Genomic DNA, 14,777 nt, shown 5'->3' with positions numbered 1-14,777 from the left:
AAATAGGATGCTTCCAGTGACTAATTTTTATTCTACCAACAAAAATGTCAGGAGCAAGAAGGTGGGGCTCAAAGGAGGCACGATAGAGACATTTGGAGCTATTGAAAATTTTATTTATATATAACAAACATAACATGAGGCCACGGAGAGACACTGACAGACGCAGATTCACATTAACTACTTCCCATTCCCACGAAAACCAACCTTCCAAATCAGCCTCCGAATCGCCGCGCCGAACCACCACCGTCGTGCGCCTGCTACGTCGACTGTTTCTTCTTCTGATGGCGGGGCAGTCACGGAAATGGATGATCCTTGTCGCCACCATTTGGATTCAGGCATTCACCGGAACCAACTTCGATTTCTCGCAGTACTCATCTACCTTGAAATCCGCACTCAACATCTCCCAGGTTCAATTAAACTACCTCGCAACCGCCAACGACATGGGTAAGGTTTTCGGTTGGTCCTCTGGCCTTGCTCTTATGTATCTTCCACTCTCTCTCGTCATGTTCATCGCTGCTTTCATGGGTTTCCTTGGTTATGGCCTTCAGTGGCTCCTCATCAACCATTTCATCAATTTGCCTTATTTTCTGGTAATTTTCTTCTTCTTCTTCTTCTTCCACCTATTATTTTATTTATTACTATTTTTGGAGTAAAGTTGATTCTTTTGTATGGATTAGTAATTATGAAATTTCATATCATCGTCGTTTTTTTTTTTCCCTTAAAAAAATTTGCATTGCAGTATTCGATACTTACTTAGGCTTCGATATGGGTAGAGAGTTGAGACCGAAACCTCTTTTTTTTATCTTTTTTTTAAAGGAATATTTATTGTCAAGACCTGAAAATGGAAATGGGGCCAGTGTGGTAGGAGATGGCTATCCAATTTATTGTCAACGTATTGGTGTTTTTTTAAAATGTTGATATATAAAAACCATTAATATAGCCTTATCCTATCACTTTAAGCTTTTTGGGTTGAATTGGTTTTTTTCATGATATCAGAGCCTCGTGTCCCGGGTTTGATTCTCACCGCTCCCCACTTTCTTTCAAATGGAATTACTTTCTTCGCACAGGTAGGTGGACCTGTGCATTGTCTACCCTTTAAGTCCAGTGGTGTGTTGAGATATATAAAAACTATTGATATAGCCTCACCCAATAATTTAAGCTTTTGGGTTGAATTGGTTCTTTTCATAAACGTTAATTCTTCTGGAAGATTATAAACTTGTTGATTTATTGGCGACCCATCTAGATATAGGGATTTAGTGGCGACCGATCTAGATCTTAGGATTTAACTTGCTCCATAGGTAGTGGGTTCAATTACTGAGAGTCGTCTGGATTAGAGTAAAGAACCTCAAACCTGAAATTGGATTAGTCGAGCGTATTAAGACTCACTTGTTGGTATCTAAAAAAATAAATAAAATGGGGTGGATAGTCACATCCAAATTTTGATCCAAACGTCATAGACATTACTTCAAGTATTAAAGAGCTTATGAGGTAGTGAAGGAGCTTATGTGGTAGTGAAGAAAATGGTTAGTTTTCCAAAGAACTCTTTGGGACACCAAAATTTTGATAACAAATAATTTATTGTTTGATAAAATCTAGTAACTTTGGCACATATATTTGAGATACTGTTGTCGTCAGGATTTCCCAGTTTTGAAGGGGTCATATTATTTTACCGGCTTTAGGAAAATTTTAATGTTATAATTATCTTAGTATTTTGGCATGTTGTGTTTTGCGATCTGGTTTTCCCTGCATGTTATTTTATACCCGTAATCTTCAACTGGCGGCAATAGATTCATACTATATTCTTGTGGTCCCATCAACATAATGATGGTTCCAGACCAAAATGACGTGGTTCTTTTAAATAATAGAGCAGCCATGGTTAGACTAATAAATTATTAACATACATAAATTTTTCTCCAGGTCAATTTCTGCACTAATTTATTATTTTTCATAACAACATAAAAATGATAATATGGCTGCACATGATTGTGGTGTGGCACATCAAACGGAAGCATAGAAAGTACTATTGCAATAATTTTCATTTTATCTACCTGCACCAGAAAAACCCTGGTATGACGATGAATTTTTTGGATCTAAATTACTTAATCATTAGTTTTAAATTAAGGGTATATAATCCATGTTTTTATATTAATATCAAAATGCAATTTCTGCGGATTGTCAAAACTGCTGTTGAAAATACTAAAATCAACCAATCCGGTATATTTGGAACCTGTGTCTCGTAATTTTCATTGCATGCCTCAGAGCAAGAATTGCATGAGATGCCATGATCGAATCCATTTATACACTATTCTAAAATCTATTTATAAATCTGTTGCAAGTAGCGACCTGTTAAATTCAATTGTAGCTTGCATCTGTTAGCTCTTAATCAACACCGAGCTCACTTCCTTTTTCTTATAAAAATAGTAGTTAATTATCTGATTTAAGCTGGAAGTTTCTTAACTTCTTTTACTTTCCATGTTTTCTCTGTAAAGATGTGCTTTATTCTTTATCATAGAAGTTCTATAGCTGTAAGGAATACATGAAAACAATGAGATTGAATAATTTTGTGATTACATCTGGTAACTAAACCCTGTCTGATTGACTCTTAAACCTCACTGGATTGTAATATACAGAAAATTTGCTCATAGCCTTCATTGCATTGCAGGTCTTTTTTCTGTGTCTTTTAAGTGGCTGTAGCATCTGTTGGTTCAACACAGTATGTTTTGTTCTCTGCATTAGGAATTTCCCAGTTAACCGAACTCTTGCGTTATCACTCACTGTGAGTTTTAATGGTGTAAGTGCAGCACTCTACACCCTTGCTGCCAATTCAATAGACCCTTCATCCGATACAGTGTATCTGCTTTTGAATGCTCTTGTTCCCCTTCTCATTTGCATTGCTGCACTTGTTCCAATTCTTCGCCAACCGGCTTTAGACCCTCTCCCTCCAGATGCAGTTAACCGGGACTCACTGGTATTTCTAATATTGAATTTCTTAGCTATTTTGACTGGGCTTTATCTCCTCCTTTTTGGCTCATCTACTTCTGGTGCAACTTCAGCGCGGCTCTATTTTGGTGGAGCTATTCTCCTCCTCATCTTCCCATTAGGTATTCCTGGTATTGTATATGCTCGGGCTTGGTTTCGCCAGGCCATCCATTCCAGCTTTCGGATGGAAGGCTCCAGCTTCATTCTTGTTCATGATGATGATCTCGAGCTGCATAAAGAACTCACTAGCCGTCACAATAGTATTGTTGGCAATGGGGATACTTACAGCCTGCTGACTGACAATGGATACATGTTTGGAAGTCAGACAAAAGATAGTGATGTGTGCTGTGAGAGGATGATTGGCGAGGATCAGTTGGCAATGCTAGGAGAAGAACACTCAGCAGCAGTGATTGTCCGCAGATTGGATTTTTGGCTTTACTATGTTACATACTTCTGCGGAGGTACAATTGGTCTTGTCTATAGCAATAATCTGGGACAGATTGCCCAATCACTGGGCCTGAGTTCAAATACCTCTACACTTGTCACGCTCTATGCATCCTTTTCCTTTTTTGGCCGCTTGCTTTCAGCTGCGCCAGACTATATTCGTAAGTAAGTATCACCTTCAATCTGTCATGTATTATATTTCTGGAGCTTTCTATAGAGGAAGATAATTTCATTTTGCATTTTGTCTTGAATTAGAGGTGAATCTCTGAAATAAAATTGTAGCAGTAATGATGATGATAATATCTTGTGCATTGCAGTAAGTTCTACTTTGCAAGGACTGGTTGGTTAACCGTTGCACTCATACCAACCCCGATTGCGTTCTTCTTGCTTGCTGCATCAGACAGTCCTCTGGCACTGCATACAGGCACTGCATTAATTGGGTTGAGTTCAGGTTTCATATTTGCAGCTGCTGTGTCAGTTACATCTGAGCTGTTTGGACCTAACAGTGTAGGCGTCAATCACAACATTCTCATAACAAATATTCCAATTGGATCACTTCTCTACGGTTTTCTGGCTGCAATAGTTTATGATGCCAATGCATACTCAATACCAGGAAACTTGGTAATGTCTGACTCAGTAGTGTGCATGGGAAGGCAGTGCTACTTCTGGACATTTGTCTGGTGGGGATGCATCTCTGTCCTGGGACTAGCTTCTAGTTTGCTGTTGTTCTTAAGAACTAAACACGCATATGATCATTTTGAGAAACACCGTATTTCAACACAATCGATTGTGTCTTAACTTTTGTTATTGATAATGCATGAAGATTATAGCGTGGAAGAATTCATTTGAAAAGTACCAGAAGCTTCACTTGTATAGGTATGCATTTGGAGACGGAGGTAGAGGAGCAGAGCTAAAGCTAGGGTGATTCTTGAGGAAATACCTATTCTAGTGTTATATATAGAGGAGAGTTAAAGATTTAGAACTAAAGTGGATAAAATTTTTGTTTTACTGTCTCAGTGCACAAAATATGCAGCACTGATTTGTTTCGAACTAAGCAAATTACTCCTCTGACCTCTAGTTCGAATTAAGCTAGTTGAATGTGAAAACTCTCCAAAGGTTTTCTATTCCAATGCATAATTCGATCAATCTACTTGTTTTAGCAGTAAAGAGCCTATTTATAGTCTTGCAGATTGAGTTCTAAAAATATTAAGGCTCTTTAGAAATATTAACGTATAGTGCTGACGAATAAATTGGTTGTAAGAGGTTGCAAGAAATCTCATTTCTTAAATGGTATAAAAACTACTTACTTCTTATTGTGAATTCATCCTCTAAGACATGGACTGCGTTATGAAATTTACAATCTTCCTTTAGTATCTGTTGTGGAATGGTTCTTAATCGATTGATCTTTCTTAAAATTACTCGCACAAAATTTAATTTTTTAATTGGACATTAGTTGAAAAGTGTCCAACATGTCTGCTTCATGGACTATGAGAATTCGATTATTTCATCACATGCTATGGCTGTGGCAGATATTTTTTTATCATCTTTATGTTGTTTTGAATCTTCGGCGTTTGTGCTTTGTTGCAACTTTAGACAAGAAGCGTCTGTTCACTTTTTAGTATCACTGAATGTTTAACTGTATATCCTCCACATATAATATGAGACTCAGTTTGCCCTTTGTTTGATGAGACTTTATTTTGTTTAAACTTGTAGTAAAGCTCCTTTATTTATTGTCTACTGCAACATTAGGACGTGGTCATCCAAATAGGAGCCATAACGTGGGAAAGTGATTCAAGAAATTATAATTATGAAAAAAACTATCAAATTGATAAATGTTTAAAAAAAAATTGAATATAATTTTATCTATACTTTCGAGCATGTTTGACACATCCTTTTTTTTAATCTAAAGCTAAAAATAGAACTTTAAAAATAAAGCTATAAGATGTTACATGATTATATAAAATTTTTAGATAAGAAAAAGAACTTAAAGCTGTTTATTTCAAAAAAAAAAAAAAACATTTCAAAAAAAAGTTTATATAACTTAAAAAAAAAACTTTTCCTGAGAGCTTTTGGCTTTAAGTTTTTTTCTTTATTATAAAAAAAAAGCTCTTTCTATTATAAGAACTTTTGTAAAAACCTGTATGGTCTGACTTCTATTACAAGGAGAAAAGAAGCTACAGAAAAAACCTCACAAACATACGCTTGAAAAAAGAAAAACAAATGAATGAAAGAAAGGAATAGGAAGGAGTTTCTAGCCTAAGCCTCAAGGATAGGAACAAAATGTACGATTTTTTATACACAAAAATAACCTTTCATATGCTAATGCCATCTTTCTAGCTGTAAACATTGATGCAGCGTATTCACGGCAAGCCTTTCCCCTCCTTGCTAGCCTCTGTGGTCCTTCCTTCACCACTGCTTCGAGTGACTCCAAGAGAGACTCCACATTGGGAGAGAACAAGTAACCATATTCATCATCAACCACAATAGTACCTTTAATGCTTGGAACTCTCGATGCCAAAAGAGGCTTCCCACTCATCATTGCTTCCATTAAAGTAAGGTCAAGCCCTTGTGGTCTAAGTGTGGGATCGACAAAAATGTCAATAGCATTATAGAATGCTCTTAACATGGAATGATTAATCGATCCTAGAACAACAACCTGGCTTCCTAAATCCTTGTACCGATTCTCCCACGGTCCAGAACCAGCAACAATCAAATACACATCAGGATGCTTGTTTATGAGCCTCAAGAATGCTTCATGAAGCAGAGGATGGCCTTTGTCCTTAACTAATCTTCCAGCTGTACCAAGTACTAAACTTGCATGGCTTGGAATACCAATTTTAGTTCTGAGTTCCCTTCCCAATTCTACATCTTCTCTGAAGTCACCCTCATCAACCCCATTGAGAATTACATGGACTCTTCTAGTGGGAATTTGGTAGACATCCCTTAGAATCTCACCACAACTATCACTTATAGCTACATGATGTGCATAATCCCTGAAGAATCTTATCTCATTCAGCACCTTAGGGACAAGATCTTGTAAACTCTTGTTGAGAAAAGGGGTTATAGGCTCATTGGGTCCAAGAACCAAGTCCTGGAAAATACTTGATTGCAAGTTCTCAAGTGCTATGCCATGCCAAGACACTGCAAGGTTTGAAAGGTTGCGAGCTAGCCAGTGAGGTAGTGCTACACTTTCTGAGTGAACAACATCAAATGGTTCTACCTGATTTTCTTCATCAAATAGTTCCCATGCCTTGTTATAGCTCCACTTACCGGGTTCACCTTCATGGAAATGGATGTAAGGGGAAGAAGGTTCACCCTTTTGATGATTGTTTACTGAAGATGAGATTGAACTGCTTCCATCTTGGGGTGGAGATGTAAAGACATGAACTTGATGACCACGGCGAGATAAAGCTGTGTGGAGGGTGTGGGCATGGCGCTCCATGCCACCAGGGGTTGTGCCACTAGGCCATTTTCTAGAGAACACAGCAATTTTAAGAGCAAAGGGTGGTGGATTGTGTTCAGAAAATTGGAGGTGGTTCCATGCAAATTCAGCTAATGGAAGATCACCTGAAAAAGTTTTAGCTTTGGAGTCAAGGGTCGTGGTGCATATGGTGTTGTATGTTGGGGTGTGAAGGAGGGAAAAAATGGTGAAGAGGACAATGAAGAAAAGGGTGGTGCAAAGATAATAATTTGAAGGGGAAATGGTTTTCTTGGACTTGTTGTTCAAGGCCATTTCCTCAAGGAGTGTTGAAGATATGGGCATAGAGATTGTTTTGATTTTTGTGATTTTGTGCTGAAAGTAAAGGAAAGTGTGGGGAAAGACTCTTCAAGTGCGTTCCTCGCGCCTCTCTTTGAGGCCAAAATGTAAAATCATGTGCTACTGGTTTCGTAAGTATTTGAATGAGATGCACATCCCAATTTGGCATTTCCCAACACCCATATCAGTACAGACTTCATATTAAGAATCATTAATATCCTGAATTCATGGTTAAGTTTTCTTCAGTTTTGTTGTGGAGAGAGAAAGTAAATTACAACTATATATACTGCATCTTTTCCTTTTTGAAATGAGTTTATTTTTTATGTAACAAATCATTAAAAGAATTTGACATAAAAAAACAAATTTTTTTTTTTTTGTGATTTTTAAGTTGCAACTTTCATACTGTGGAGTTGCCTACTCTGTTACCCTGTCTAACCTGGCTTGTATTTGAGTTAAAGAAATTGTGGTTGTTCATATTTTGCATTGACCCTCCTGAATTTGCCATATTAAAAATGCACTTCTACAATATTATGTATATTGAATAGACACGCGCGAGCACGTCTGCAATTTATTTAATTTTAAAAAATGGTGAACATTACCTAACACATACATGCACCGATGCACATTAGCTAACGCAATTGCCATCTTGAAGTAAGTCGAGGTTTTTTTTTCTGTAGACACACATATTATAAATTATTTTATGGGTTTATCATTATTATCCCCTAATTTTAAAATCGGATATACAGAAGATGAAAGTTAAATAAGATTACATTCAATGAATCAATCAACTTTTATTAGAAAAATATAAAATTATTAATGTAATTTCATTGAAGTTAAATTTTTGAATTAAATTAATTTTTTACATTATATTCAAATCGATACGACTAAATAGTTATGAGTTCAATTCTTACGGCTGCATTTTATTAATAAAAAATAATTAAATATTATAAAATTTTGATCTAATAGCTTAAATTTTTTAAGTTAAATTGATTTTTTACACTTTGGTTAAGAAACCAAGAAATAATAAAAAGAAGTCAATGAGAACGATTGGTTTGAAGCAGATGGATCAGCATGTACATTTTGACTTGCAGGATCTCCTTTAGGCTTGTTTGGTTGATTCGCAGTATGCACACACGATTTGAAACCTTTAATATTTGGTCTATTCTCTGCATTTTTTTTTTTTTGGGAATGTTTTGATTTTCGCAATATGCACACACGATTCTATAGTAACATTTGAAATGATTAATGTTTGGTTTCGAGTGGAGTCTCGGTAGGATGTAAACGAACCAGGTGATCACTAGGGCTAGCCTAGTGGTTGGTGTGTGTGAGTGTTAAGTGTTGTATTCGATTCCTACCAACTCCAAAAAAAAAAAAAAAAAATAACCAGGTTAAGCAGGCTTTAGCCTAAGGGTAAAGTATATGTCATTTTAAAAGATGTAAAGTTGTGTCATTTTAAGAGAGAGAAAGAGATAGATAAAGGAAGAGAGAGTTGACAAAAAAATAAAAGTGTAGGTCTCACTTCTTTGTGAGAGTGAAAGGATATAAGTTGTGTCATTTAAAAGGATAAACATTTTTCCCTTAGCCTAAATATGTTAAATTTATGTAAATTATTTCAAGCTTGACTTGTTAGTCTTATACAAGTCAAATTATAAACTTGGTCTGACTTGTTTTTAGAAAATACAAGGTTTGGTCTGGCTTGTCAAACTTATCAAGCTGTCAAAAATGAGTTAAATGACATATTTTACTTTGTAAAATATAGGTTATCATCATTTTGTTGATTTTGTATGTTTAACTTGATTGAATATTTTTTTTCTAAGGACACAACAACCCAAAATATTAATAATTTAACTATGTTTCTAGAAATAAAAAAAAATGACAAGAAAGTAGAATGCTTGATTACATTTTTTTAAATAAATATATTCACTCACATGTATTAAAAAATCTCACTCAACAAAAATGATAATCGTAATGATTATAAAGCTAAAAATTAAAGACAATAAAGTATTCAATAAAATCATCAAAACTTTGTCAAGAGATTCAGATTGTGTTGATTTTTTTTTTATCCACACCACCAAAAGAATTAGAATTGTGATTCGCATGACTTGATCGATTAAGGCACCTTCATCTGAGCAAATTAATAGCATGTGATGTTTGAGTCATCTTGCATAGGAAATAAATTACATTATATTCGTATTAATATCTAATTAAAAAATCATCCAATTATAAAACAATTTAAATTATACCTTTTGTTTTTTATTTAAATTATACTTATTGCGTACCAATCTCCACCGTAAATTAATGCTTTAATGGTCTCTTAAGCTAAATTAGCACAATAAGCATCAATAATAATAAGCTATTATTATATTAAAAAAAATATCATTTATTAAAAAATAGTAACCGGGCTTGGAGGCCAAGCCTGCTAAAATTGGCTTATAACCTGATTTCTAAAAAAAGCCTTTTGATGGGCTCAAGCCTGTACAATTTTGAAAACAGGTCAAGCTAAGTCAAGCCAAAGGCAGACCAAGCTGTAGGCCCATGAAAAGTTGCATGACCCATTTATATAACAACCTTCACTAGTAAGTTAGGTTTAATTGTAACATTCCCGTCTTAAGCCGGTTCAATTAACATACATATGATAATAAAACATGCTTCAGCAGAAGACTTAACTTATAATCTAATCTTGCAGTAGCTTATGAAAATACAAGCTAACTTTTTCCTTTTCTTCATCTCATTTCACATGATACATAGCCTTACGTCCCTTTTTTCGCATCAGTCATAATTTCTTTTCTAAACTTTCATCTATTATCCATGACCATGTGCAATGGCCCTTGACTATCTGAATATGACAACAAGTGTCAATCCAAACAGAGTCTAAAATCGGACAGCGTAACAACGGTAAACCAAACAAATTGGGATTAAATCCCACCCTCATAATTGACACGAGCTGTCGAATTCGCGCAAATTAATAAAATCTAGTGTCAACCTGAGTCGTCTCTCAAGGAAATCGCAAGGATTAAAATCGCAAATTAAAATAGAAAACAAAATGGGGTTTTTTTTGTTTGCTCAATTTGAAATAAAACAGAACGTAAAAAGATGAAATTGAAATCGTAATTTAAAATAACCAACCTAAGGCTAGGATTCCTAGGACGTCTTTCCTCGGATAAAAAGATACCAGAATCGTGATTGATCTCAATTGAATCAGAATCCTTGTTTTCAATTGAGAACCCTCTCTAAGCAATCGCTTAGAGTTTGATCAAATACAGTGCTTCTACACATACAATCGCAGAGTATTAGCCCGTTTGACTTAAGGTCATAGGGTTAATCAATCTAATCATCAAATCTGATGATTAATCTCTTCCCATTATCGCAATCGCCAATCTCAGATTGAATATCCACAATCGCACGATATCAATCTGAGTTGGAAAGAGAAACGAATCTGATTTAAAGGAAAACGCAGATCCTCAAGACTAATCCATGTAATCAATTACCCTTAGGTTGATTAAAGGGTTCTTAGCCTCGCATGGCTAAGGTAAGCATAATTAAAAATTAAAAAGAATAAGAAGAAAAGATGAAGAAGAAGAACACAATTCAATTGAAAAATCTAAAGACAATTTGTCAATCGTCAAACTCTCCAAATCTAACTGCCGAAAGGTTTCCTAAAGTTTCCCTTAAATAACCCACATTCAGAACGGGTTAAGGTTCCACCACTTCGGCCCATACACAACATAAAAATTTAATAAAATAAAATAAAATATTAAAACATGACTTTGGGCCCTAAACACATTGGGTTCTAATCTAATTTACAAGTTCAAACACCGAAATAAAATTTCAAAAAAAACATGTCATCTTGGGCTCAGGTTTCGACCATCTCCTCGTCCGAATTAGGCTTCAGTGGATGAAATAGCAATTGTATCCCTTTATGTTAGCTGCAAAAGGCAACAAAAATGGAGTCAATAAGACATTTTTAGAGTGAGATATGGCCAAAATATGAAAGTAGTGTAAATTTGAAAAATTCTGACGAAAATCAATTAAACATAATTAAAATCTAGAATTCTGATTTGACCCAAAAGACCTTTATTTAACTCAAATAAATTCTAAAAATACTAAGCAAGAGTAAAAATTAAGTGTAACAAAATATGTGTTATCAAATTTTTCCACACTTATCTTTTTGCACTCCTGGGCAAAAACTAAAACATAAAGCAAAGACTAAGACCAACCAATCCTTTCTAACAATTACAAAGCATACAGAAAATACACAAAGATCACAAATCTTCAACAGATAAACCAATCAGGACAGAAATTTCCTAATCTCAAATCACGAGACCTGCTAATTTCAACTGCACATGCCAATTACAGAAAATGGTTCCTTACAGAATGCTCTCAATATTTTTCTCTCAAGTGTATCAGGTAATCAGTGTATCACTCAAATCTACTGAAGAAAATCATTCTACCATAGGCTTTCTCAAGTTCTACTTGTCCAATGCTACTAACACATGCATGCATAAATCAAGAGGGCTTTATGCAGGGTTGTAATGGAGCTGAGGTGAAGGTATGGATGAAATATGGAAAAGAAGGTTAAACACCCAGAAATATACTAGAGAAAATGTTAAAAGCTACACTAGGAAAATAAAATAAAGATAATGAAAAGATAGAAATAAACATTTTTTTTCTTTTTGCTTTTTCTCTCTTTTTCTTGTTTTTTTTGTGTTTTGTTTTTTTAATCAATACATTCAGAACATATAGCAGAAAGAAATCAGATGGTCACCCTCCCCCACACTTAAATTTTTGCATGTCTCGCGCAAACCCCCACACTTAAACATAACATCACAGTGAAATCAATGCTCAGTAAATCTCGAGGGTGTGGAATTAATTGATTTTTCACTTCAGTTTGTAATGTGGCTTAAGAAACAAAGGATATAAAGGCTTAAAGGGCTCACAAAGGGATAATAATGTAAGGGATGACTGTCTAGATAAAGTGGGTAAAAAAAATAAAATAAAAATGAATGCCTCAATCATATTCATGCATGTAAGTGAAAAATACAGTTTCAAAAAGAAATGGAGCAAGTTCTAGAGAACAAAGATCAAGAGCAGAAGCACACAAGAAAGAAAGAATGGCCAGAAGATGTATGCCATGTATACAGGCTCAAAACCTCACAAAGGGTCAACCAAATCATGCAATCAACAACACATCATCAATCAACAGGTATTGCAATCCAAGAATCAAGATCAGAGCCCAACAGACTATGTTATCAAATATTGTGATCTAAGTCTACTCCATGTACCACTCAATAATTACTAGAAAGAAGAGAAAAATCTACCTATGAAAATCAAAAACTAAAAGAAAGAAGAAAAAAATAAATAAAAAATGCAAATAACAGAAAGAAAAGAAAAGAGGGAAGAGAACTCCCTAAGGAGAATAAACATCAAGCAACCTGATCCTCTGTCTCCACAGGTTGCTTCTAGGGTCCTTCATGAACAACTTCGAGGTGATGGCTAATCATTGTGAAAGTCTTCTCCGTCTGCTTATCAAGCGACTTTGGGGGCTTTCTTTTTTGTGTGCATTTCTTTTTCTCTTGATCCTCTCTTCCAACCTTACACATACTTTTCTGCATACTAAAAACAGAGGAAGAATTTTTTGGTACCCGTTTCATCTTGGGTCCATGAGGGTTAGGATCAAAATCATTATCAGAATGAGGAGTCTTGCCTAACTTCACATTTAGTACAAATTCAGAATTAACATTAATAGGCAAGTCAGAATCCACAGGTAATGCACAACCACTAATCAATTCAGAATCAACCTTATCAGCCACATCATGAACCACATTTATGCATGAAACTGAATGCTCAACCTGAACCTTAGAATGTTTCATGGAATCAAACATACTAAAATGTACAATGTTGTCACCAAATTCCATGGAAAGAGTCCCATCATGCACATCTATTTTGGTCCTTGTAATTTTCAAAAAGGGCCTCCTAAGTATGATTGGGGGCCTATTACTAGGAGACTAACCCTCCATATCTAAAATGTAAAATTCAGCAGGGAATATCAGGTTATTCACTCTGACTAGAACATTTTCAATTAAACCAGAAGGGTGAGCATTGCTCCTATTGGCTAACTAGATAACAACACCAGTAGCACGCAAAGGACCAAGACCAAGGGACTTATAAATAGACTCAGGCATGACATTAATGGAAGCACCTAAGTCTAACATGCCATCATCAAATATAGAACTTCCAATAATGCAGGGAATAGTAAATGTGCTTGGATCTTTGCATTTCTCTAGCATGGGTTGGATGAGAGCTGATACATTGCGGTTCACGCTAACTAGCTCGTCCCCCTTTAGTCGCCTCTTATTGATGCATAATTCTTTTAGGAATTTGGCATATTTTGAAATCTGCTTGATCACATCTAAGAAAGGAATGTTAACTTCAACCTTCTTGAATGTGTCTAGCATCTCCTTCTCTTGTGCTATTTCTGCCAATTTCTTGGAATTGATGGCTCTTTGAGGGAAGGGAAGCGGAATGGAGATCTCAGGTTCATTGTCAACTTTTTGCTTCTCTTGCCATGTCTTATTTTTTCCGATGCTAGTTCATCTTCAGCTGCAGCTTGCTGGGGTTCATTTAGTTGCTTGCCTAACCTTAGAGATATAGCGCTGACATTTGCATTCCCTTTTAGATTTGGAACTATCTGCGAAGGAAGAAAACTGCTGGAACTTTGAGGTTGAACCTGACTCATTGATGTTGCCAACTGCCCAATCTGTGTTTGCAGGTTCTAAATTGTAGATTCGGTCCACTATTGGAATTACAAGTTAATCGTCGCCATCTGTTTCACCAAATCTTCTAGTGCAGGGCCGTTATTGCTCTGTTGTTGGGCTTGTGGCTCTTGTTGCAATTGATGTGGAGGTGCAACCTGTAAGAACCCGTACCGTTAATTAAGGAATTTTAATTAATTAATTATGCAAAATTAGGAAATGATTCCATAATTGACCCTAATAATTATTATGAGGCTCTAATAATTATAGTGACTGATTAAGAATGCTGATAGTCGCTTTTCGGAAGAAAAGTGCAGAGACCGGTTCTGCTAGTCGGTATAAATGCGTACCAAAAAAGTATCCCGAAAAATTAATGTAAGTGCATGTTAATTACTAGAATACTATATAGGACTTGTAAAACGAGTTTCAAGTCCAAATAATGAGAACTGGTGCCAGAAACTGATACTGGCTAAGAAAAGCGGGTACCGGAAAGGTGCTCAGAAAAATATAATAAAAATATGAAAATTCTTGTAAAATTGAGTAGGTTAAGAATCCAAAGTTTGGGATTAAAATGCTAAGCGTAGCAATTAAAGTTAATACTGTGTGTTTTAAGCTTAAGTGGTTATATATACTCATTTAAGGGCACATTGCCCTAGATACCAGATTTTCCAGCGTGAGAATTAGGGAGGCTGATCAGTTTGGGCTGTTCCTTTGGGTTCTTCTCCATTTCTTGAGCCAAGAAGTGATCTTTCTTGATTTTCTTCACACTTTCTCTTGGGGAAACACTTGGTTGGGTGTGATAGTCTCTTGTGAGTGGGAAAGGAACTTATTTTCTGAGTGGGGCT

General features: G+C 35.6%; 2 protein-coding genes across 3 annotated transcripts; one reads left to right on the top strand and one right to left on the bottom strand.

Annotated features, from left to right (window-relative positions):
• Positions 1-241: 241 nt before the first annotated feature.
• LOC133317955 (protein NUCLEAR FUSION DEFECTIVE 4-like) lies at positions 242-4,591 on the top strand. 2 transcript variants are annotated; one of them, XM_061519872.1, is made up of 4 exons: positions 242-590; positions 2,663-3,244; positions 3,332-3,588; positions 3,741-4,591. In XM_061519872.1, the coding sequence occupies exons 1-4, from the start codon at positions 282-284 to the stop codon at positions 4,219-4,221; spliced, it is 1,629 nt and encodes a 542-aa protein (XP_061375856.1). In that variant the 5' UTR covers positions 242-281; the 3' UTR covers positions 4,222-4,591. The 2 variants fall into 2 exon arrangements, with proteins under 2 accessions (XP_061375856.1, XP_061375849.1); XM_061519865.1 differs by having other exon boundaries at positions 2,663-3,588.
• A 1,095-nt stretch (positions 4,592-5,686) lies between these two features.
• On the bottom strand, positions 5,687-7,156 carry LOC133317946 (uncharacterized). The gene has a single exon (XM_061519855.1). The coding sequence runs from the start codon at positions 7,154-7,156 to the stop codon at positions 5,687-5,689; it is 1,470 nt and encodes a 489-aa protein (XP_061375839.1).
• Between the last annotated feature and the right edge of the window lie 7,621 nt (positions 7,157-14,777).

This window comes from Gastrolobium bilobum, unplaced genomic scaffold (genome assembly GCF_033153095.1).
Source record: "Gastrolobium bilobum isolate Gb01-03AN ecotype WA unplaced genomic scaffold, APGP_CSIRO_Gbil_v1 utg61225, whole genome shotgun sequence".
Taxonomy (NCBI): Eukaryota; Viridiplantae; Streptophyta; class Magnoliopsida; order Fabales; family Fabaceae; genus Gastrolobium; species Gastrolobium bilobum.
The sequence above is the reverse complement of the archived record's forward strand: the minus strand, read 5'-3'. Positions and strand labels throughout refer to the sequence as shown.